The sequence below is a fragment of the Bactrocera dorsalis genome, chromosome 6, assembly GCF_023373825.1.
Source record: "Bactrocera dorsalis isolate Fly_Bdor chromosome 6, ASM2337382v1, whole genome shotgun sequence".
Classification (NCBI taxonomy): Eukaryota; Metazoa; Arthropoda; class Insecta; order Diptera; family Tephritidae; genus Bactrocera; species Bactrocera dorsalis.
Window position 1 is genome coordinate 14,374,619 of NC_064308.1, and position 25,103 is coordinate 14,399,721.

At 38.7% G+C, this 25,103-nt stretch overlaps 3 protein-coding genes and 1 pseudogene across 7 annotated transcripts; 2 read left to right on the top strand and 2 right to left on the bottom strand.

Moving 5' to 3' along the window:
- Positions 1–766: 766 nt before the first annotated feature.
- Positions 767–18,620, top strand: LOC125779121 (uncharacterized). 4 transcript variants are annotated; one of them, XR_007423157.1, is made up of 3 exons: positions 767–901; positions 7,620–9,782; positions 13,421–13,534. XR_007423157.1 is itself a non-coding variant. In XM_049459710.1 (2 exons), exon 2 carries the CDS (start codon positions 15,740–15,742, stop codon positions 16,844–16,846), a length of 1,107 nt encoding a protein of 368 aa, XP_049315667.1. In that variant the 5' UTR covers positions 7,148–9,782; positions 15,725–15,739; the 3' UTR covers positions 16,847–18,620. The 4 variants fall into 4 exon arrangements, 2 of the variants coding, with proteins under 2 accessions (XP_049315667.1, XP_049315668.1); XR_007423158.1 differs by having other exon boundaries at positions 780–901; positions 7,609–9,782; XM_049459710.1 differs by lacking the exons at positions 767–901; positions 13,421–13,534 and adding an exon at positions 15,725–18,620 and having other exon boundaries at positions 7,148–9,782.
- Positions 1,893–3,911, top strand: LOC125779674 (uncharacterized). Its single transcript, XM_049460948.1, has one exon. The coding sequence runs from the start codon at positions 1,893–1,895 to the stop codon at positions 3,909–3,911; it is 2,019 nt and encodes a 672-aa protein (XP_049316905.1).
- On the bottom strand, positions 4,022–14,495 carry LOC125779198 (elongation factor 1-alpha 1-like). Of its 2 annotated transcripts, none has more exons than XM_049459845.1 (2): positions 13,779–14,495; positions 4,022–4,756 (listed from the first exon to the last, which is right to left on the bottom strand). In XM_049459845.1, exons 1-2 carry the CDS (start codon positions 13,821–13,823, stop codon positions 4,514–4,516), a joined length of 288 nt encoding a protein of 95 aa, XP_049315802.1. In that variant the 5' UTR covers positions 13,824–14,495; the 3' UTR covers positions 4,022–4,513. The 2 variants fall into 2 exon arrangements, with proteins under 2 accessions (XP_049315802.1, XP_049315801.1); XM_049459844.1 differs by lacking the exon at positions 13,779–14,495 and adding an exon at positions 4,817–5,290 and having other exon boundaries at positions 4,025–4,756.
- On the bottom strand, positions 13,874–14,426 carry LOC125779188 (DNA-directed RNA polymerases I, II, and III subunit RPABC1-like; annotated as a pseudogene).
- Positions 18,621–25,103: the final 6,483 nt, after the last annotated feature.

The following is a 25,103-nucleotide window of genomic DNA, read 5'->3' on the forward strand; positions in this document are numbered from 1 at the left end:
GATTTTACGAACACGTGCCCTTAACGTTGGGCGCCAATTAACTTCCCTTGTGTGGGAAGTATTAAAAAAATATATTCCGTACCGCTACGCGCGGTAGAAATTAAACACAAGTGTTGGTTTTGAGTGCGATAATATATGGTGCGCTTCGATCATCAAGATGATCTCTCAATACATTTGCCGATTATCCACTGATCTTTATTAGTAAAAGCACTTATATTTATATTCTTATAATTCTATGCTTATTGTTTAGGCCAGCGCCTAATTTCTTTTTACCACCCCCTAGTGAGTGCATAACAAACCATTGCCAGTTAGCTGTTGATAGTTTTCACTCAACTGTTAACAGCTTTCACTCAACTGGCAATGGTTTCGTTAAAAACTCCCACTTAGCAAGCGATTCTGCTAGTGAGGCAAAAATACTTCTGTTTAGAGAGCGAAGCGAACCAAGACGTTTTTTCCACCGGCCACCACAACAAGCATCACCACAACCATAAATGTAAGTATTTTTTGGTAATCAAAAATTAATAAAATAAAATTTAAAACATTTTAATGTGCTATATGAAACACAAACTTTGTGGTTTTATTCACTAATTCTGTTTTCCCGTTTTTTTCATATTCTCAACGATCGACGCATCGTCCGCAACTGATTCGTCGACCGTACGAAAAATATATTCATGGTCCTTCGAGCCGGATTAAAACAAATATATTTTTCAAACAAGTTTTTGGCACTGTACACCAGCGGACAATTAACACCGATCTCTGTTGCACAAACACAAGCGAGGCGCTGCACACCAACGGACAATTAACACCGATTCTTGTTGCACAAATACAAACGAGGCGCTGCACACCAACGGACAATTAACACCGATTCTTGTTTCACTTCACAGCAACGCAGGCAAACCAGGTACGTGATTGATTTAATATCACTGGGTTACAAATCGTTTTTTAAAAGAAAAAAAATAAAAGAAAAATAGTTGGTTTTAATCGTGTTTATTGGTGACAAATCGTTTATAAAGGTGACAAAGTGACTAGTGTTTTTAGTGTTTCAGTGGGATAATTACAAAAGCAAAATCATCCGTAAGTGCACGGTTACGTTTACCGGATTTTGTGCGGTAATATTTTTTCTCGTATATGTTTTTTTTTCTCTCATATACATATCACTTGCGGCACTAATTTTTTGATTTTTATCATTTTTTCGATTTTGTGCGGTAATACTTTTTCACATATTTTCACATATCACTTACGGCACGCATTTTTTGATTTTTATCATTTTTTCGATTTTGTGCGGCAATACTTTTTCACATATTTTCACATAGCACTTACGGCACTGATTTTCTTTTGATTCTTTCTCTATTTGTTGAAGAAATTTCTGTTTTTGTTTCTTTTTTTCACTGAGACACAGCACTTTTTTCGCCTTTAAACGCTTTTATTTAACAAATTGATTTTCGTCGGCGTATCTTGGGTGGCGAGCCATATAAAGTGGCATCTTATACATACGCACGTACGACTACACATATATATTCTCGTTTTTTTGTTGGCAGTGGTGTGCTGCAACTCACATTTATATTAAATAAAGTACCAAAGCCAGATATACTGCGATATCGGCTACGATAGTTAAAAATTTTGTTTGCTAAAATATATCCAATAAATTAAATATTATTGACCAGCCAGATATATTGCGATATCGGCTAAAACAGTCAAAAAATTTTCCTTTTTCTATTTTCTTGTTTGGTTGGCAGTGGTGTGCTGCAAATAAAAATTTACAATAGTGGGGAATTATTTCCAAAACGATTCCCATATTCTTTAGATCCAAGTCTGCTCAGTCTTGAGTATTACTCTATTCCTTTAAATTTAAATTTGAATTTTCAATTCTTCTTGTCACTTATATCGAAACCATGGAAGCTTTCATGCGCTTAGTAGACTACGTTGTCGAATACGAGTCTGAATTCAGTGCTGCATCAAAGGACATCTCGAAGAACGCTCTTGTGATGCAACAAGACGAGCTGAGAGAGATGTGGTGCAAAGCGAAAGCTGCCCATGACGACCTCAACAGCAAAGGGGGCATGTCCTCAAAGGACTATGCCCTTATTAAAAAAAAATTCAAGATAGGTGGGCAATGCTACATACGTTGCATGGGGGCAATGAAGGATATGTCTGAGATCCTCTCAACCCCCAAAGACACCGAAAAATCTGTTGAGGTAGACAGTAACCACTCCCTTCCGCCTTGCGATACGGATGTTTTCAAAGGGGACTACCTTTCATGGCCAACATTCCGCGATATGTTCACGGCCGTATACATCAAAAGCAAGCGCCTGTCACCTGTTGAGAAATTATACCATCTCAACAAAAAGACACAAGGGGAGGCGAAGGTTATTGTATCAAAATGCCCGCTAACAAATGATGGCTTCGCAATGGCGTGGAAGGGATTGACTGATATGTACGAGAATGAGCGAATTCTCGTCGAAACCCAAGTCGACATACTGCTCGACTTGCCCTCAATCGATAAAGAGTGTTCGAGCTCAATAAAATGGCTACAGCGGGAGATCAACAGCTGCATCTCCTGCCTGACAGCCAATAAAGTGGACATTGGGAACTGGGACCCAATCATAATCCGCATTTGTTCTAAGAGACTGCCACAGGCAACATTGGCCCTATGGGAACAGTCTGTAAAGAACAAGACCAAGACATCGAAGTGGGAGGAATTGGACAACTTCCTCACGGATAGATACCGTGATTTGGAGGCAATAGAACGTGCCAAGAAATCGTCCAATTCCGTAAAGCCTGTCAGTGCACCCACACAGAATAAATACCACAACAATAGCCATCAGAACAGATTCGGCGCCTTCCAAGTAAGCGTTGAGAAATCAACATGTCTGATGTGCAAAAGCGCAGATCACAAATTAAGATCTTGCCCCATGTTTCTTAACATGGCACCAGCGGACAGGATCAAGTTCGCTAAGCGCAACAATCGCTGCATCAATTGCCTCAGCTTTGGGCATTTAGTGTCGCAATGCACCAGTGCATTCAACTGCAGCACGTGCCACGCGAGGCATCACACACTCCTACATGTGGGGACAGTGCAGCCTAGCAGCCAAAGAGGCTCATCTATATCATCGGACGAGATTCCGTCTACGTCCAGGCAAGCTCAACAGAGACGCAACTTTGACAAATCGGAAGGCAAGCCAACTGTCGTACAGTCGTGCTTCGCTAACAGCGATAAAGGCGTCTTACTAGGAACTGCACAAATCAACATAAATTACCGCGGCGTTACTTATGCCGCAAGAGCACTCATCGACTCCGGGTCAGAGTGCTCTTTCATCACAGAAAAGCTGAAGAGCAGAATCAACTTGCCAGTTCGGAAGATAAATGCCCAGGTGTCAGGCATCAACAACACCGTATCTGCGCAAGTAAAGGAATCATGTCGTGTCGAGTTGCGGTCACCAATTGACCCACTTATATCGATAACCACGAACATGATGGTTCTGCCGAAATTAACGGGAAACTTGCCGACTTGCCATATTAGCGCACTAACTCGGCAGGCTTTCCCAGATCTCACATTGGCGGACGAAAGGTTCTTCGTCAATGAACCCGTGGACGTCATACTCGGTGGGGACGTTTATCCCCACATTATGCTTGATGGCATACGCAAGAACGTACTGGGATCACTTCTTGCGCAAGAGACAGTGTTCGGCTGGATAGTCACAGGGCGTGCTAATGCAGCTACACCAACCAACACTTGCGTCTCATATCACAACAAAATATCGCGGAAAAAGCAGTTAACTGCGTGCGGGGATTTGGAACAGATGACCAAATCTGTAAGGAAAAGAAGATATTTAAATAAATATGCAAAAAAGAAACCCCTAGACTCTAGTCGAAGTTGCCATTTTTACGCGAATTTATGTTGTTCTATTTAATTGTACACTTATATACAAAAATAAACAGATTTTAATTTTTCACAAATTAGCTTTTAGTACTTGTTCTTGATAAAATTGTTTGCTTAAACTATATTACATATGCACTGTATGTACGTGTAAAGTTTGGATGTGCACAGAATGTTAAAATATCTTCTTTTTTTAATTACATACTTAACAATCAGCATTTGCATAGTCTTCTTTAATTTTGCGCCCTTTTAATGTGTTAAATGTTAATTGTTTGAAAAGAAATGTAACAAAATATCTGTTCACTTTTAAATACTTTTAAGAGTACTTGTTGCAGGGCATTACTGAAATTGGTTCACTATCGATATATTATTACACTATTAAATAAATAATGTCCTTTGTTTTCATACACTGGTGTTGCAACATTTTCTTACTTGCTGGGTCTCGATAACATTTGAATATTTTTTACGATGTATAGCTTACAGTACTTTTGTGTAGAAATCTTTATTTCACTCTAATGCACTTATAATGACTATTTACTTATATGTTGGAATTTTCACCTCGCCATATGTGATTGTTCCAGTGTTTCTCCCGGCTACCAGACAATGCAACAATATCTAGCTAACATCGATATATGTCTAACCTTCAGCATTGCCTTCCTTACGTGCAGCTTTCCATCCCTTGAGCCATGGCGTGTTGGTGGATGCTTCCAGCGATTGGCACGAACGCAACAGCAGCTGGATTGTGACCGAGCTTCTTGATGGATGAGGATACTTCTGGATTTCCCCATAACCAGCCTCACTGTATGGTGGTTCGGACGGATCCATCTTGTTGACACCAACGATCAGTTGTTTCACTGCAAGAAGAGCATGCTCACGAGTCTGAAAGTAAAAGAAAATACTTTAATAAATCTGCAAATTTCATTATGTTCACTTACTTACCTTTTCTGAAGGAGGTTCAATAGATGATGCGTTGCTGCGGTTCATTATGGCAGGCTAAATTTGTAATTTGTTGTTGCTGTTGAGGCTGCAATTCGTTTTTTTTTACATTATCAAATTGATATTTTATTCTATTATTTAACAAACAAGTCGGTAAGATATATAACGACCGGCTGTTTCCGACGAACGTATAATTTTAACCACCTGTCCTCGTTGGAGACCAAAGCAACGCGCAACCGGATCTCCCGCTTGAATCCGCATTAACACATTCTCTTTCAGTTTATAACGTGCCAGTCACTCTTGCTTTTTCTTCTGGTGTCATTACAACATGTTCAGGAACCAGTTCATGTTCTGTAATATTGATTAGAAGTTCCGATTCAAGAAATTGTTTTAGAATATACTTCGGCGCCATATCAACCAAAGATTGTTTGGCCGACGGTGTCATGCCTGCTTGCACTACTACGATCGCACGATGTATATTCTCCTCTTGCATTCGCGTGCAATATGTTTTGATAGTTTTGGCACGATTACGGTTTTTCCGGCGCCGCGATTTGATGGTACGGATGGATAGAGGAGGTCCTCAGGATTAAAAAATGTATACGCATATACCGTCCTCAGACGCATAGTTTCCGAGATATTTCACTTTAAAGTTCCACAATTTTACATGCAATTTAGTCCTATTTTGTTTTGTTTTGTTTTTCTTCACATGTCATTACAAGTACCAGTGTTGCCACATATTATGTTTTAAAAAAACTATGAAAAATTTTTCTTTTTAACATTTATAAAGAAAATGATACAAACGGTTTTTGTATATTATGTTAATTGATAAATAAAGATAAAAAATAACATTCCTTTGTATCGAACTACTTTCTGCACTGGCGGCCTTCGGCCGCGCTTCAAAAAAATAACCCTCATCGATCGAACACCGGGGTATTCATAGTTCTTTTGTGTCGAACTACTTTCTGCACTGGCGGCCTTCGGCCGCGCTTCAAAAAAAATAACCCTCATCGATCGAACACCGGGGTATTCATAGTTCTTTTGTGTCGAACTACTTTCTGCACTGGCGGCCTTCGGCCGCGCTTCAAAAAAATAACCCTCATCGATCGAACACCGGGGTATTCATAGTTCTTTTGTGTCGAACTACTTTCTGCACTGGCGGCCTTCGGCCGCGCTTCAAAAAAAATAACCCTCATCGATCGAACACCGGGGTATTCATAGTTCCTTTGTGTCGAACTACTTTCTGCACTGGCGGCCTTCGGCCGCGCTTCAAAAGAATAACCCTCATCGATCGAACACCGGGGTATTCATAGTTCCTTTGTGTCGAACTACTTTCTGCACTGGCGGCCTTCGGCCGCGGTTCAAAAAAAATAACCCTCATCGATCGAACACCTATTTTAATCAAAAAGAGAGAAAAACTGAAAAAATTGAATGAACTGAATGAATTCTATAATACGTTTTTTTCTATTTAATATATAATATACACATTTTTGATTATATTTTCAGGACACAAAGTATGGCAACACTGCTATTTGTCATAAATGTAAACACGCAAATCACTTGAAACTTTGAATGTGCAAAATAATTTTTAAAGAATATTTATTTTCTTAAAAAATATACAATTAGTGTAAATTTTTGATAAATACGAATGTGTAGTGTAATTAAATATATATTAATTAAAAAATATGTGAAAAGTGGGTTAAACATAGTGAAATAACGAGCATTGTTTTTACAAATTTTTGAACTTTAAAGTGAAATATCTCGGAAACTATGCATCTGAGGACGGTATATGTGTGTACATTTTTTAATGCTGAGGACCTCCTCTATCCATCCGTACCATCAAATCGCGGCGCCGGAAAAATCGTAATATTGCCATAGTTTTGATGCCAATTTTTTGGTTCATCGAAAAAAAAAGGAAACAAGCATCTGATCGGTTGGATCATCTTTATGCGCCACTAAGACTATAAGGTCGGAACATGCTGACCGCTTTTCGCTGGGTTTATCACCAAACATTCCTTTGACAACTGCTTTTATCGAATTTATTCCGTAAATCTGTAATAAAAAGGAAAATATTTAAATAAATCGGCGAATTTCATTATAGTCTCCTACTTACCTTCTTACCCGGCGCACGTGTGCGCACTTAACCAATAAAAATGTCATTCATGACATAAGGTAATGCCATGCCGTCAGTTTTTAATTCGCCTTAAAAATTTCATTCATGACATAAGGTGATGCCATGCCGTTAGTTTTTTAATTCGCCTTAAAAATTTTACAAGAATGAATCTAAAACTTTTTTTTCCAAACCATGAGGCATAACTCATGCTTATAAATTTTAAAGTCAATTTTTATTGCAAATACCATATTTGAAAAATATTTTTTGCTAGCAAATAACGCAATTGCAAACCGAAAGTCTCCTTCTACAGCAGTACATGTATGCATTGCCTTTGAACTTACTGACAAGTAAGAATTGAAAATAATTATTAAACCAAATTGTATTTAACATTTTCTTTGGTGCCAGGCCACTTTGTCGAAAACATACGACAAATAAAACGATAACGATAACATAAATTTGATGCTAAAGGCAAAATGTTTTTATTTTAATTATTATTATTTGCAACACTATGGTAAGGTAAGGCAGTTCACACCACATAAGGCCGCCTACACACTATGGTAATGTAAGGCAGTTCACACCACATAAGGCCGCCTCCACACTATGCAATATATATAATATAATTTATGCACTTTTTCTCGCCACCCAATCAGTTATTCAAAACCAAACAACACAAAATCGTCAACAGATTAATTTCAGGAAGATGACTCGCTACAGTAGCCTGAAGAAAACCGCGGTGCTACACCCGAACCGTTACCCGCTTTCTTGCACGCTGTGCAAGGGAAAACATCCATTGCGGCTCTGCTCGTCCTTCCGGGCCAAGACACCGGAGGAGCGCCTACGGGAAGCTCTCATAGGCAAATATTGTGTTAATTGCCTTGCGATAAACCACAGGTCAGCAAATTGCCCCAGCGACGCACGGTGCCGGCGCTGCAACGAAAAGCACCACACGATGCTCCACATCGGAGATAATCCCCGTCGTCGCCCCACAGTGCCTCAAAACCCGTCGTGGAGCGAACAAATGAGCTCCGACGATGCTCTATCCATCTATGCGTCGGACGCTGGAACGGAGACTAGGCCTCTCCAACCAGCACCGGAGGAAGAATTATTGGAAACTGGAGCGGAAACACGGCCTTTCCGCCCATCACAGCGAGGGGAAACGGAAACCCGGACTTTCCGCCCCCTTCTGCGACATGAACGTCGCTCCCACCAACGCCGTCTGCACCGTCGCCAAGCGCACAACCCGGCAAGACTGGAGACCAGGTCTCTCCAGCTTCACCGGGCTAGCTCCTTTAGAGCCGGGCTAGCGGATCGAGCCAGCATAGCGACTCCTTCTTTGCTGCCAACGACAGCCGTTCTACCGACGGCTGTGGTAAAGATTGAGGCAAGGGGACGTCTACACTTGGTCAGGGCTCTGATAGATGCATGCGCCCCTACGTCGCTGATTGCACACGACCTTGCAAGGGAACTCCAACTTGTGCAGGCCCATATCGGTGGTCAACGCGGCTGCCTCGTAGTACTGCGAGGCAGACATGGGACAAATACCCGAATATCGACACATGTGAGGGTAATGAATGATTATATGCGCATCAGCCCGACCACTACGTTGGACTCGGCCATAGCAGCTCCATACGCTCACATCAAACTGGCGGATCCGAACTTCCACAAGTCATCGCCGATACGCCTGGTGCTCGGCGCGGATGTCTACTCACGCATTATGACACAACAGGTCATGCCACTGACGTTTGGGCAGCTCCTCGCTCAGGGCTCCATATTCGGTTGGGTGCTTTCGGGTACGACCCGTTACTAAGTTAAGTCATGGCTGTCATTTTTTCGTATTTTTAAAATAATTATAAGAAATAAATGAATTTACAACATATTTTCTATATTTATACATAGCTACTAAGATTATACATTTGTATATCGTTATGGTGGTCGATGGACATTTAATTTTTTTTTTTTTTTGCTGCTCACCGCAAGGGGGCCGGTATGTTTAGGCCAGCGCCTAATTTCTTTTTACCACCCCCTAGTGAGTGCATAACAAACCATTGCCAGTTAGCTGTTGATAGTTTTCACTCAACTGTTAACAGCTTTCACTCAACTGGCAATGGTTTCGTTAAAAACTCCCACTTAGCAAGCGATTCTGCTAGTGAGGCTAAAATACTTCTGTTTAGAGAGCGAAGCGAACCAAGACGTTTTTTCCACCGGCCACCACAACAAGCATCACCACAACCATAAATGTAAGTATTTTTTGGTAATCAAAAATTAATAAAATAAAATTTAAAACATTTTAATGTGCTATATGAAACACAAACTTTGTGGTTTTATTCACTAATTCTGTTTTCCCGTTTTTTTTCATATTCTCAACGATCGACGCATCGTCCGCAACTGATTCGTCGACCGTACGAGATATATTCATGGTCCTTCGAGCCGGATTAAAACAAATATATTTTTCAAAGTATTTTTTGGTAATCAAAAATTAATAAAATAAAATTTAAAACATTTTAATGTGCTATATGAAACACAAACTTTGTGGTTTTATTCACTAATTCTGTTTTCCCGTTTTTTTCATATTCTCAACGATCGACGCATCGTCCGCAACTGATTCGTCGACCGTACGAAAAATATATTCATGGTCCTTCGAGCCGGATTAAAACAAATATATTTTTCAAACAAGTTTTTGGCACTGTACACCAGCGGACAATTAACACCGATCTCTGTTGCACAAACACAAGCGAGGCGCTGCACACCAACGGACAATTAACACCGATTCTTGTTGCACAAATACAAACGAGGCGCTGCACACCAACGGACAATTAACACCGATTCTTGTTTCACTTCACAGCAACGCAGGCAAACCAGGTACGTGATTGATTTAATATCACTGGGTTACAAATCGTTTTTTAAAAGAAAAAAAATAAAAGAAAAATAGTTGGTTTTAATCGTGTTTATTGGTGACAAATCGTTTATAAAGGTGACAAAGTGACTAGTGTTTTTAGTGTTTCAGTGGGATAATTACAAAAGCAAAATCATCCGTAAGTGCACGGTTACGTTTACCGGATTTTGTGCGGTAATATTTTTTCTCGTATATGTTTTTTTTCTCTCATATACATATCACTTGCGGCACTAATTTTTTGATTTTTATCATTTTTTTCGATTTTGTGCGGTAATACTTTTTCACATATTTTCACATATCACTTACGGCACGCATTTTTTTGATTTTTATCATTTTTTCGATTTTGTGCGGCAATACTTTTTCACATATTTTCACATAGCACTTACGGCACGCATTTTTTGATTTTTATCATTTTTTCGATTTTGTGCGGCAATACTTTTTCACATATTTTCACATAGCACTTACGGCACTGATTTTCTTTTGATTCTTTCTCTATTTGTTGAAGAAATTTCTGTTTTTGTTTCTTTTTTTTACTGAGACACTGCACTTTTTTCGCCTTTAAACGCTTTTATTTAACAAATTGATTTTCGTCGGCGTATCTTGGGTGGCGAGCCATATAAAGTGGCATCTTATACATACGCACGTACGACTACACATATATATTCTCGTTTTTTTTGTTGGCAGTGGTGTGCTGCAACTCACATTTATATTAAATAAAGTACCAAAGCCAGATATACTGCGATATCGGCTACGATAGTTAAAAATTTTGTTTGCTAAAATATATCCAATAAATTAAATATTATTGACCAGCCAGATATATTGCGATATCGGCTAAAACAGTCAAACAATTTTCCTTTTTCTATTTTCTTGTTTGGTTGGCAGTGGTGTGCTGCAAATAAAAATTTACAATAGTGGGGAATTATTTCCAAAACGATTCCCATATTCTTTAGATCAAAGTCTGCTCAGTCTTGAGTATTACTCTATTCCTTTAAATTTAAATTTGAATTTTCAATTCTTCTTGTCACTTATATCGAAACCATGGAAGCTTTCATGCGCTTAGTAGACTACGTTGTCGAATACGAGTCTGAATTCAGTGCTGCATCAAAGGACATCTCGAAGAACGCTCTTGTGATGCAACAAGACGAGCTGAGAGAGATGTGGTGCAAAGCGAAAGCTGCCCATGACGACCTCAACAGCAAAGGGGACATGTCCTCAAAGGACTATGCCCTTATTAAAAAAAAATTCAAGATAGGTGGGCAATGCTACATACGTTGCATGGGGGCAATGAAGGATATGTCTGAGATCCTCTCAACCCCCAAAGACACCGAAAAATCTGTTGAGGTAGACAGTAACCACTCCCTTCCGCCTTGCGATACGGATGTTTTCAAAGGGGACTACCTTTCATGGCCAACATTCCGCGATATGTTCACGGCCGTATACATCAAAAGCAAGCGCCTGTCACCTGTTGAGAAATTATACCATCTCAACAAAAAGACACAAGGGGAGGCGAAGGTTATTGTATCAAAATGCCCGCTAACAAATGATGGCTTCGCAATGGCGTGGAAGGGATTGACTGATATGTACGAGAATGAGCGAATTCTCGTCGAAACCCAAGTCGACATACTGCTCGACTTGCCCTCAATCGATAAAGAGTGTTCGAGCTCAATAAAATGGCTACAGCGGGAGATCAACAGCTGCATCTCCTGCCTGACAGCCAATAAAGTGGACATTGGGAACTGGGACCCAATCATAATCCGCATTTGTTCTAAGAGACTGCCACAGGCAACATTGGCCCTATGGGAACAGTCTGTAAAGAACAAGACCAAGACATCGAAGTGGGAGGAATTGGACAACTTCCTCACGGATAGATACCGTGATTTGGAGGCAATAGAACGTGCCAAGAAATCGTCCAATTCCGTAAAGCCTGTCAGTGCACCCACACAGAATAAATACCACAACAATAGCCATCAGAACAGATTCGGCGCCTTCCAAGTAAGCGTTGAGAAATCAACATGTCTGATGTGCAAAAGCGCAGATCACAAATTAAGATCTTGCCCCATGTTTCTTAACATGGCACCAGCGGACAGGATCAAGTTCGCTAAGCGCAACAATCGCTGCATCAATTGCCTCAGCTTTGGGCATTTAGTGTCGCAATGCACCAGTGCATTCAACTGCAGCACGTGCCACGCGAGGCATCACACACTCCTACATGTGGGGACAGTGCAGCCTAGCAGCCAAAGAGGCTCATCTATATCATCGGACGAGATTCCGTCTACGTCCAGGCAAGCTCAACAGAGACGCAACTTTGACAAATCGGAAGGCAAGCCAACTGTCGTACAGTCGTGCTTCGCTAACAGCGATAAAGGCGTCTTACTAGGAACTGCACAAATCAACATAAATTACCGCGGCGTTACTTATGCCGCAAGAGCACTCATCGACTCCGGGTCAGAGTGCTCTTTCATCACAGAAAAGCTGAAGAGCAGAATCAACTTGCCAGTTCGGAAGATAAATGCCCAGGTGTCAGGCATCAACAACACCGTATCTGCGCAAGTAAAGGAATCATGTCGTGTCGAGTTGCGGTCACCAATTGACCCACTTATATCGATAACCACGAACATGATGGTTCTGCCGAAATTAACGGGAAACTTGCCGACTTGCCATATTAGCGCACTAACTCGGCAGGCTTTCCCAGATCTCACATTGGCGGACGAAAGGTTCTTCGTCAATGAACCCGTGGACGTCATACTCGGTGGGGACGTTTATCCCCACATTATGCTTGATGGCATACGCAAGAACGTACTGGGATCACTTCTTGCGCAAGAGACAGTGTTCGGCTGGATAGTCACAGGGCGTGCTAATGCAGCTACACCAACCAACACTTGCGTCTCATATCACAACAAAATATCGCGGAAAAAGCAGTTAACTGCGTGCGGGGATTTGGAACAGATGACCAAATCTGTAAGGAAAAGAAGATATTTAAATAAATATGCAAAAAAGAAACCCCTAGACTCTAGTCGAAGTTGCCATTTTTACGCGAATTTATGTTGTTCTATTTAATTGTACACTTATATACAAAAATAAACAGATTTTAATTTTTCACAAATTAGCTTTTAATACTTGTTCTTGATAAAATTGTTTGCTTAAACTATATTACATATGCACTGTATGTACGTGTAAAGTTTGGATGTGGACAGAATGTTAAAATATCTTCTTTTTTTAATTACATACTTAACAATCAGCATTTGCATAGTCTTCTTTAATTTTGCGCCCTTTTAATGTGTTAAATGTTAATTGTTTGAAAAGAAATGTAACAAAATATCTGTTCACTTTTAAATACTTTTAAGAGTACTTGTTGCAGGGCATTACTGAAATTGGTTCACTATCGATATATTATTACACTATTAAATAAATAATGTCCTTTGTTTTCATACACTGGTGTTGCAACATTTTCTTACTTGCTGGGTCTCGATAACATTTGAATATTTTTTACGATGTATAGCTTACAGTACTTTTGTGTAGAAATCTTTATTTCACTCTAATGCACTTATAATGACTATTTACTTATATGTTGGAATTTTCACCTCGCCATATGTGATTGTTCCAGTGTTTCTCCCGGCTACCAGACAATGCAACAATATCTAGCTAACATCGATATATGTCTAACCTTCAGCATTGCCTTCCTTACGTGCAGCTTTCCATCCCTTGAGCCATGGCGTGTTGGTGGATGCTTCCAGCGATTGGCACGAATGCAACAGCAGCTGGATTGTGACCGAGCTTCTTGATGGATGAGGATACTTCTGGATTTCCCCATAACCAGCCTCACTGTATGGTGGTTCGGACGGATCCATCTTGTTGACACCAACGATCAGTTGTTTCACTGCAAGAAGAGCATGCTCACGAGTCTGAAAGTAAAAGAAAATACTTTAATAAATCTGCAAATTTCATTATGTTCACTTACTTACCTTTTCTGAAGGAGGTTCAATAGATGATGCGTTGCTGCGGTTCATTATGGCAGGCTAAATTTGTAATTTGTTGTTGCTGTTGAGGCTGCAATTCGTTTTTTTTTACATTATCAAATTGATATTTTATTCTATTATTTAACAAACAAGTCGGTAAGATATATAACGACCGGCTGTTTCCGACGAACGTATAATTTTAACCACCTGTCCTCGTTGGAGACCAAAGCAACGCGCAACCGGATCTCCCGCTTGAATCCGCATTAACACATTCTCTTTCAGTTTATAACGTGCCAGTCACTCTTGCTTTTTCTTCTGGTGTCATTACAACATGTTCAGGAACCAGTTCATGTTCTGTAATATTGATTAGAAGTTCCGATTCAAGAAATTGTTTTAGAATATACTTCGGCGCCATATCAACCAAAGATTGTTTGGCCGACGGTGTCATGCCTGCTTGCACTACTACGATCGCACGATGTATATTCTCCTCTTGCATTCGCGTGCAATATGTTTTGATAGTTTTGATGCCAATTTTTTGGTTCATCGAAAAAAAAAGGAAACAAGCATCTGATCGGTTGGATCATCGTTATGCGCCACTAAGACTATAAGGTCGGAACATGCTGACCGCTTTTCGCTGGGTTTATCACCAAACATTCCTTTGACAACTGCTTTTATCGAATTTATTCCGTAAATCTGTAATAAAAAGGAAAATATTTAAATAAATCGGCGAATTTCATTATAGTCTCCTACTTACCTTTTTATAGGCTGGTTAGTGAACAAAGCAGAATCGTGGGTCGTGTCAGCTGGGACGACCTATCTTATGGGCGCGCAATGTAACTGAACAGTGAAAAACGCTACTCCCGTTGACGTTGACGTGACGTTGACGTGAGAATCTGCGACATTTGGATTTTTGCCGTCGCAAACGTCTCAGCTGATTGCTCTCTCACAACGCAAGGTTGCCAATATCGATATACTGCAGTAATTATAAACTTTTATAATTCAATCTGTTCAATATGTTTGAAATTTTCTTAAAATAACTCAAAATCAGAGTCGAATGCTATTATTTATAAATATATAAACTATTTTTAATAGTTTGCTTTTAGTTTTGATATTTAATATTGTAAAAAATTGTAATTGAAAACAAAGATGTGCTCAAAACTATATATGCGTATTGGGCAATGGCAACATTGTTCAAATGAAAACAAAGCAAAGATGGCTGATTTCTGCGTTTTTACCACGTTTTTGACTGTGCACACATTTTGCCGATAAGGAAGAAAAAGGAAGGAAGGAAGGAAGCGTTTTTGAGTGTTTCTACTATTACCCGGCGCACGTGTGCGCACTTAACCAATAAAAATGTCATTCATGACATAAGGTGATGCCATGCCGTCAGTTTTTAATTCGCCTTAAAAATTTCATTCATGACATAAGGTGATGCCATGCCGTTAGTTTTTTAATTCGCCTTAAAAATTTTACAAGAATGAATCTAAAACTTTTTTTTCCAAACCATGAGGCATAACTCATGCTTATGAATTTTAAAGTCAATTTTTATTGCAAATACCATATTTGAAAAATATTTTTTGCTAGCAAATAACGCAATTGCAAACCGAAAGTCTCCTTCTACAGCAGTACATGTATGCATTGCCCTTGAACTTACTGACAAGTAAGAATTGAAAATAATTATTAAACCAAATTGTATTTAACATTTTCTTTGGTGCCAGGCCACTTTGTCGAAAACATACGACAAATAAAACGATAACGATAACATAAATTTGATGCTAAAGGCAAAATGTTTTTATTTTAATTATTATTATTTGCAACACTATGGTAAGGTAAGGCAGTTCACACCACATAAGGCCGCCTCCACACTATGCAATATATATAATATAATTTATGCACTTTTTCTCGCCACCCAATCAGTTATTCAAAACCAAACAACACAAAATCGTCAACAGATTAATTTCAGGAAGATGACTCGCTACAGTAGCCTGAAGAAAACCGCGGTGCTACACCCGAACCGTTACCCGCTTTCTTGCACGCTGTGCAAGGGAAAACATCCATTGCGGCTCTGCTCGTCCTTCCGGGCCAAGACACCGGAGGAGCGCCTACGGGAAGCTCTCATAGGCAAATATTGTGTTAATTGCCTTGCGATAAACCACAGGTCAGCAAATTGCCCCAGCGACGCACGGTGCCGGCGCTGCAACGAAAAGCACCACACGACGCTCCACATCGGAGATAATCCCCGTCGTCGCCCCACAGTGCCTCAAAACCCGTCGTGGAGCGAACAAATGAGCTCCGACGATGCTCTATCCATCTATGCGTCGGACGCTGGAACGGAGACTAGGCCTCTCCAACCAGCACCGGAGGAAGAATTATTGGAAACTGGAGCGGAAACACGGCCTTTCCGCCCATCACAGCGAGGGGAAACGGAAACCCGGACTTTCCGCCCCCTTCTGCGACATGAACGTCGCTCCCACCAACGCCGTCTGCACCGTCGCCAAGCGCACAACCCGGCAAGACTGGAGACCAGGTCTCTCCAGCTTCACCGGGCTAGCTCCTTTAGAGCCGGGCTAGCGGATCGAGCCAGCATAGCGACTCCTTCTTTGCTGCCAACGACAGCCGTTCTACCGACGGCTGTGGTAAAGATTGAGGCAAGGGGACGTCTACACTTGGTCAGGGCTCTGATAGATGCATGCGCCCCTACGTCGCTGATTGCACACGACCTTGCAAGGGAACTCCAACTTGTGCAGGCCCATATCGGTGGTCAACGCGGCTGCCTCGTAGTACTGCGAGGCAGACATGGGACAAATACCCGAATATCGACACATGTGAGGGTAATGAATGATTATATGCGCATCAGCCCGACCACTACGTTGGACTCGGCCATAGCAGCTCCATACGCTCACATCAAACTGGCGGATCCGAACTTCCACAAGTCATCGCCGATACGCCTGGTGCTCGGCGCGGATGTCTACTCACGCATTATGACACAACAGGTCATGCCACTGACGTTTGGGCAGCTCCTCGCTCAGGGCTCCATATTCGGTTGGGTGCTTTCGGGTAGGACCCGTTACTAAGTTAAGTCATGGCTGTCATTTTTTCGTATTTTTAAAATAATTATAAGAAATAAATGAATTTACAACATATTTTCTATATTTATACATAGCTACTAAGATTATACATTTGTATATCGTTATGGTGGTCGATGGACATTTAATTTTTTTTTTTTTTTTGTTGCTCACCGCAAGGGGGCCGGTATGTTTAGGCCAGCGCCTAATTTCTTTTTACCACCCCCTAGTGAGTGCATAACAAACCATTGCCAGTTAGCTGTTGATAGTTTTCACTCAACTGTTAACAGCTTTCACTCAACTGGCAATGGTTTCGTTAAAAACTCCCACTCAGCAAGCGATTCTGCTAGTGAGGCAAAAATACTTCTGTTTAGAGAGCGAAGCGAACCAAGACGTTTTTTCCACCGGCCACCACAACAAGCATCACCACAACCATAAATGTAAGTATTTTTTGGTAATCAAAAATTAATAAAATAAAATTTAAAACATTTTAATGTGCTATATGAAACACAAACTTTGTGGTTTTATTCACTAATTCTGTTTTCCCGTTTTTTTCATATTCTCAACGATCGACGCATCGTCCGCAACTGATTCGTCGACCGTACGAGATATATTCACTTATTACTAAAGATGCTTTGGCATTACATTAAGTGATGAAATGCCAGAGCATTGGATTTCCAATTATTCTCATTATCAAAACAAATAATGGAATATTGGATTTTGCTTACTTATCAAAACAAGTGATATATTGATTTCTTATTAATTAAAGTATTCTGCTGACCAAGCAGTAATACTGCGAGAAGATACAATTTGTTTACATTTATCGTTAAGTATCTGTGTGGCTGCTGCCGTTAACTTGCATAAGAAAAGCCACACTCAAAATAATGTTTTCCACAACAACTGGTTATTTACCGATGCTACAAAATCGAATATCGCAACAGCCTTCGCCATCGTCGACATTAACAACACTATAATTTCAAGAGGCCTCCTTCCTGACTATTATTCCATATTCACCGCCGAGGCTTTAGCCATACTAAAGGCATGCTCGTTTGCACGGAACAACACAGGAAAATACGTAATATGTTCTGACAGTCTATCAACAATTTCTGCCGTAAAAAATCTAAACTGTCATAACAACTTAATTGTTCAAATTCGGAGTATAATTGTTGCAAAAAAAAATTTTTCTCTTCTGGGTGCCAAGTCATCAAGGAATTATGGGAAACGAACTTGCAGATAAAACAGCAAATTTAATAGCCCAGTCTTCGTCCATCTATTTCACACCATCGTCCGAAAAGGACCTCCAACACTATATATCCCAATATCTACAACAAAAAAAAAAACAGCTGATTGGAAAAATTTCCACCACCGATATACCAAATTCAATGTTAATGGCCTCGGCGCCATATATCCTTCAAACAGGTCAAAATCAAAATGGTCAATTTATATACGCCTCCGAATTGGACACACGAAACTTACACACGAACATTTGATCACCAACAAAACACCGAAAAGATGCGACTGCGGCAATACTCTAACAACCGAACATATCTTAGATCACTTCCCAACTTCGCGAGAATCAGAGCATTTTTCTTTAACCAAAAAACCTTACAGACTGTTTAAATCATATTAACTTAAAAAATATTAATCAAATTTACTTATTCATAGAACAACTTAGATTAATCAACCAATTGTAATAATATTAAACTTATTTATAAGATAGGCGTCAAAGGCCGCTGCAGCTAGTACGCCATACTATGTTAGATATAATATTTTATAATGTGTCTAATAAATAATAATAATAATAAATCTACTGCGCCATGTGTGATGGCTGCATAAAAAGGCTAGAAACACTTCTTTAAGTTCTGTATCAATTTACTGTAAATTTTTCGATCTGGTTATAACTGCATACTTCACAACAATGCTTAGCTGATTTACCTTCGATATGTCGTATGGTAACACTCTAATTTGTTCTAGTAGAGGTTTCGAGTTTGGTCCCCAAACTTACAATCATTTCATTTTGAATTATTGCACTCAGATATCTTATAGATCTTAAAAACATAAAAAAACACAATTTCAAAAAAGTCGTGATATTAAACAGTTAATTATTATGAACAAAATAAAACGATAAAAAAAAAAAACTTAGAAATAATTAGTATTACCTTTTGACATATACAAAGCTTGCAAAATATCGGCCCACAAGCTCTACAAAGGACAGCAAAATACTGTAGAATCCTTCCTGCCTTAAGTTTTCTCTATTTCCTCTCAAAGGAAATAAGGGTAAGTATGATGTCGAATAACCTTGAAAGAGCCATTTTTCAAAATGATGCTTCTTTGCGAGTTTCATTTTCAAGTTCCTTATTGATAGAATTAGTATCGTTTTTCCCAAAACTCATACACAGCACATCCTTCCGTATGGCCACTCGAACAACTGTGTTGTTTAATTCTTTCTGATAAATGCTTCCAATCTCGAATTCCTGTATACCAAACTTTATTTCTTTGTGAAGCAAATAACCAGCAGGTTTGACAAGAGACAGCGTCTAGTATTTTGGAACAACACAACCAAAACTGATTAACTGGCGCATATTTAGAACACGAAACGTAGTACGATTTTTAAAAACACCTATTATTCTAGTTTATGTCTGATGGAAAAGGCTCCATATTCAGAACTTGAAGTTTTCAAGTCATAACAAGATTTGTCGTACACATTTTCGAAAAATGTAGAGATCTGTGGTTTCACCAAACCCTCCGCTTTTATGTGTGCCATGCAAATATCATCCACGTTCACATGATCGGAGGCGGAGGTATCTCCAACTGCAATAATTGTCCAATCTTCTTCAGCAGGCTTCTCAACCAACAAGGCAGTTACCAAATTATTTGAGTTACTATCAATAGAAATATACTTGCAGAAGGCGGACTAAAGAAATTGTAAATTTTGTGCAATTTTATGAGCATTTTTTACAATATTTCGCGTTATACAATGAGCTGTAGCCGAAATCTATAGATTTGATACGATATATTGACTTAACGGACATCAATATGAGTGGAAAATTCCAATAAAATTTTACCTTTATATTGACCAGTACAAAAAGGTTTATTGACATTAGCTTACTTACTCCTGATGCAGCATTAATTTTTTAACCATTCTTGAAAAAAATCTTAATCCGGATTCACAATAAAACGCATACGTATCCGTCAAATTGACAGCACTGCCAACCTACAGAAAGAATTTAGGGGAATTCCCTAACCAAAACTTTTGAGGGCCTCCTGAGCTTGAGGGCTCCGGAGCACTGCCCCGTCTAGACCCTAGGTAGTTATGCCATTGACTGAGGTTGTAATGTTAAAGTTGTTGTCAACTGTGACGCAAAAGTTTTACATATTTATTGTAAAAAAATTTACTTTAAATAAAATTTGAAATACAAAAGAGTATGGTCTCGGCATAGAATATTTTTATTCAATAGTGTTTGAAATAGTTCCAAATAATTATTTTTTTCATTCGAGCTGTGTTGCAGATTGCCAATTTATTATTGACTAGAGGAATTATTTTGAATATTATGAAAAATCACTATGAAATTTGGAAAAACATGAAGCTTTCTCAGTCTGTATTTGTTTTTCTAAATTTATGATTGAAATTTTATTTACATGAAATTTTCTATACTAAAATTTTGAAATCAATACGAGTAAGATACGCTGTCTACAAAGTCCGACGCCACCTTTACCTAACTATCGACGCTGATATTAGTTTCGATACTCTTTCTTCTTTAATCTGGAGAATGTATCAATGCAACACGAAATCTGCTCCAGGTTTGCCCCTGTACTAAATATGATCAGCTGGGCAGCTTAATGAAAGCCTATTTCTATATAGCCTCGGTGGAAATCAATTCTGTTGTCAAACCGCTTAGATCAAGGACAGACGAGTGTGCATATCACATACGAGTAATGGAGAAAACACTGTTGTACGATGCTAGTGTAAAGAAATAGGAAACAGGCCTCTTGTGTATGTACAACCATATCGACTTGGCCGATTCATATCATAACATAACCGGCTCCAATCTCTGGAATATCAGATGGAAAAGACTCCTGATCTGAAAATCAGTATCTTGTTAGGAAATCAAATGACTATCTCGAAAAGGGTTACATAAGAAATTTGAAAGTCGAGAAAATATCAAAAGGAGGCAAGTCTTGGTTTCTTCCAATATTCACAATTGAGAACATAAACAGAAACAATTTAAGAATCGTGTGGGATGCAGCAGCGACGATGAGTGGCTTTTGTACGATCGTTGGTGGTTGTTCTTCTGCGGTTTTGTGAACGACTAGTGGCTATCTGTGGAGATATTCGGGAAATGTTTAACCAAATTAGGGTTAGAGCGGAAGATCAGGTAGCACAACAGTTCTATTTGCAAAACATCAAAAGTAACAGACGTCTCGACGTATTGGCCAAAACGGTTTTGACGTTTGGAGCATCGTGTATCCCATCTTTGGCAAACTACATAAAAGATAAGAACGATCTACGTTTCGACAACATACTAGCATTGTCGAAAATAAATTCGTGGACGATTGGTTGCATAGTATGGACGATGAGGATCAAATGATTCGACTTGCTACTGACGGTCGCTTCATCCATTGTGAAGGCGGGTTCAAGATGCGAAACTGGTTGTCGAATTCTAAACATGTTCTGCAAGCGCTCTCAAGTCAACATAAGCTCGCGAACAAATGGTTCATAGAGCCAGTATCAAAACTTCAAAAGGTTCTCGGTATGTGGTAGTTATCAACCAGTGACGAACTAACCTTTGTTCAAAAGTTCAACCCGGATATATTCAATGAATACACTTTTTCAACGAAACGCCAAATGCTTCGAGCAATGATGACTACATTCGACGCTTTGGGTCTATATTGTATGTGATAAAAAACGCTCGTTACGAAAGCTACGTTATTGATAAAATTCGAATTCTAAGGTGCTACTGTTTCGCAAATCGCAGTCGCGACAACCAACTTTACATCTTCGTTGATGCTAGCATATCAGTATATGCGAGTTTGGCCTTTCAACGTTCAAGTATGGGGGACAAATTTCATTGAATCCGCTGTCGGTTCCGAGGCTTGAGCTGATAACAGCAATCTTAGGACTTCGTCTAGCTAAATTCATAGGAAAGGAACACTCCATACAAATTAACCCTCGGATCTTCTGGAGCGATTCGAAATATGTACTATATTAGATTAGGTCCAATGCCAGAAAATTTCACCAGTTTGTAGCTGCACAAATTGGCGAAATTCTACAGGATTGTAAATTAACGAGTGACGGTGGGTGTCAGTAATAGCTCTTTATTGGCCCCGAATTCCTAGTCTATCAGAAAAACTCTGGCCAACATTCAAAGACCCATAAACATTAACAGAAACTATACAACACGTAACAATTGATTAGTAAAAAGGTATTGAGGATACGCAACCAGACCCAACAAGGTTTAGTTTTAGTTTATTGCGCGCTTCGTCTTCCTCGTTTGACTATGAAGGACACCGCGAGAAAACCAATTCCTCAGACGATCGTTTCCGACAGCACCTGCACAAATGCCGAACTCCTTAACTGTCGCAAGTGTCAGCAATAATGCTATGGCGTGGGACTTGATAAAATAAGAAAAGTAAAGCAGTAAATCGAAAAAGCTCAATCTACAATTTTTTTCCATAAGCTGGGGCTGCTACGCCTAAAGGGTCGGATTGAAGAAGGTTCAATCTATCAAGTCAGTATTGATGGACATATTACCAAAAGAAGGTCTCCAGAAGGAAGTACTGAGAGCAACCTTAGCCGAAGTCGAAAATATTATTAACATATATACGCCCGCTTACCAACGTTCCACTGGAATCATACGACAGCGAAGCATTAACGCCAAATCATTTTCTTCTCGGTTATTTTAGTGGCATAAGAGAAAAGAGCGATTGCGCCAAACTTTTGCTGCTAAAAAAAAATTTCGTACATCTGGCGAGTTTGCCGTGGCTAACAAAACGCGCAAAACCCATCGCTCCAAAAGACGTTGGAATAACAAATTAAAGTTACCAGTAAATACAATTAAAGCGAATAAAAATGAATACCAGAGCAGACATAGCCGCCCTACAAGAAATCGTTACAGACTTACAAAGGAGAGTGTGCGTTAAGGTGTGTCATTCTGAGGCAACCGTTTTTTTTTTCAACTGAAAAACAGGCTCAAAACTTTTGAAAATGTGTAAAAAAAAGTCACTCAAAAGATGAGCTCTTAATATTAATATCAAGAGGTGCCTATTTCAAATTTTCTGTTTTCCATATAAATTACATGGAAAAAAAATCATTTTTTTTTTTTTGGTGGTTATTGTGCGGAGGTTTTATATGTGCCCCGATGACTGCCAGTAGGGATGGTGAACTCGATCCCGATTCTACTCGAAAATCGAGTTTTCTCGTAAAATAATCGATTTTTCGGAATCGATCTCCAGTAGTCGAAGTCGATTAAGAATCGGTTCTTGACATTCGAAAAATCGATTATTTTACGGATTCTAAATAAGAACAAACTAAAATTATTAACAAAAATAATATTTGATTGTATTTACAATATAATATATATATGTATACTTATATATAACAAACAAAAAAAGGCAATCGAGACAAAAAGCGCAGTGTGCTAAAATTAAAAAACAAAAAGTGCAGTGGGCCAAACAAGAAAAAAGGAAAAAAGTGAAGAGAAAATATAAGTTTTTATAGTTAAATACAAGAAAAAGACAAAAAAAATAACAGAAGTCCAGTGGTACGAAAAAAAACAAAGCTGCGGTGACAAGAACATAAACTTACAAAGCCAATAATGCAAAATTTATAAACACATAAACCGGGCGCGAAACTCGAAATAAAAATATATAAGTACAACAAATATTCGGGCGCGAACTTAAAAACATAAACTTACATACAAACAACAATACGCACAAGAAGTCAGGCAGCTGGAAGACCGTGGAAGAAGACAAAAGGAATTGGCAAGAGAAGGGGCATAAGCTTACATACAGACGTTAACCCCAAATCAAAGTGAGCGTATTAATTTCACCTCATATTTAATATATGCATATATGTAGAGTACGGTTTTCCTAATTAAAACTTAGCGAAAATCGGTACCCAAACTGGTTAAATTTACGGGTGTACTACTCGTATACTTTAAAATTCAAATTACCGCATTTTAATCTAGTATACATATATTCTACATCATTACATATACATATACATGTATATATTCTCAAATATACATATTTACTTACTTTGGTCCAACACCAACAAATCAAAAATTTAAATATTTATGCCAAATTTTCGGCAATATCCCTTCTGCTTAATAAAGCAGCAAGTCAGATTGCATATAACAAAATAAGCAAAGGCAAACATTAAAATTATAATATAAAAAGCAACACAAAAAAAAAGATAAAACAACAAAACCGACATACCTATGCATATTTACCGAGTGCAGGTATATTACACGTACTTATATATAATAGTGCATACGGAAAACATCTGTTTTACCGAATCCATTTTCCCCGCTCTCTTTTCGTCGTGCAAATATATTGCCAAACAAAAAAAGCAATATTACACAAGCATTACAGCATATTGTTTGCTCATACATTAGCACAAACAATTTGCATATTAATCCAGTGGTCGGCATGAGAGGATCTGTCACTGTGTTGGTGAGCACGAAAAAAAAGTAGCCCAGTGAGAAATTGGAATTCAAATTTTATAAGCAAAGTTATAAAATAAATTATTGTTCAATAAAATTTGAAAATTAAATATGTTTTCACTACGTTGGAGCAAAAATATATGAAAATATTCAATAAAACTAAAAGCTATATATAAATAAACGAATATTCAAATCTCAGAGCAAAAAATAAACAGATAAACATGAAGTTCTGCAGTTTCTCAAAATGAAGGGAATAATTTATATATATAATATAAATATAACTTAAACTAATTGTTTAATGTTATATCTTTAATACATTCATCTATATCAATCTTTTTATAACAATTTCTTATTAAAATAATATTTTTTAAATGGGTCGAAGAAATTTTATTGCGTTGTTTGGAACAAATAAATTTTAAATCTGAAAAAATTTGTTCACATATATAAGTAGAGGGAAAAAATGATAAACATTTAAATGCATTTTTTTTCAATTCAGGGTAGAATGAATCATCCAAATTTTGCCAGAATTCAATAATACTTGATTTATTTGAAACTTCCCGATCACTTCGTAGAATTATTAATTCTGACTGCAAGTAAAATTC

Bases quoted from the DNA above. Each gene is read 5' to 3' on its own strand.
- LOC125779121 (XM_049459710.1), top strand. From the start codon at position 15,740: ATGACTCGCTACAGTAGCCTGAAGAAAACCGCGGTGCTACACCCGAAC.
- LOC125779674 (XM_049460948.1), top strand. From the start codon at position 1,893: ATGGAAGCTTTCATGCGCTTAGTAGACTACGTTGTCGAATACGAGTCT.
- LOC125779198 (XM_049459845.1), bottom strand. From the start codon at position 13,823: ATGAACCGCAGCAACGCATCATCTATTGAACCTCCTTCAGAAAAG. The intron at 4,757-13,778 runs GTAAGTAAGTGA...TTTTACTTTCAG, and splicing joins TTGAACCTCCTTCAGAAAAG to ACTCGTGAGCATGCTCTTCT.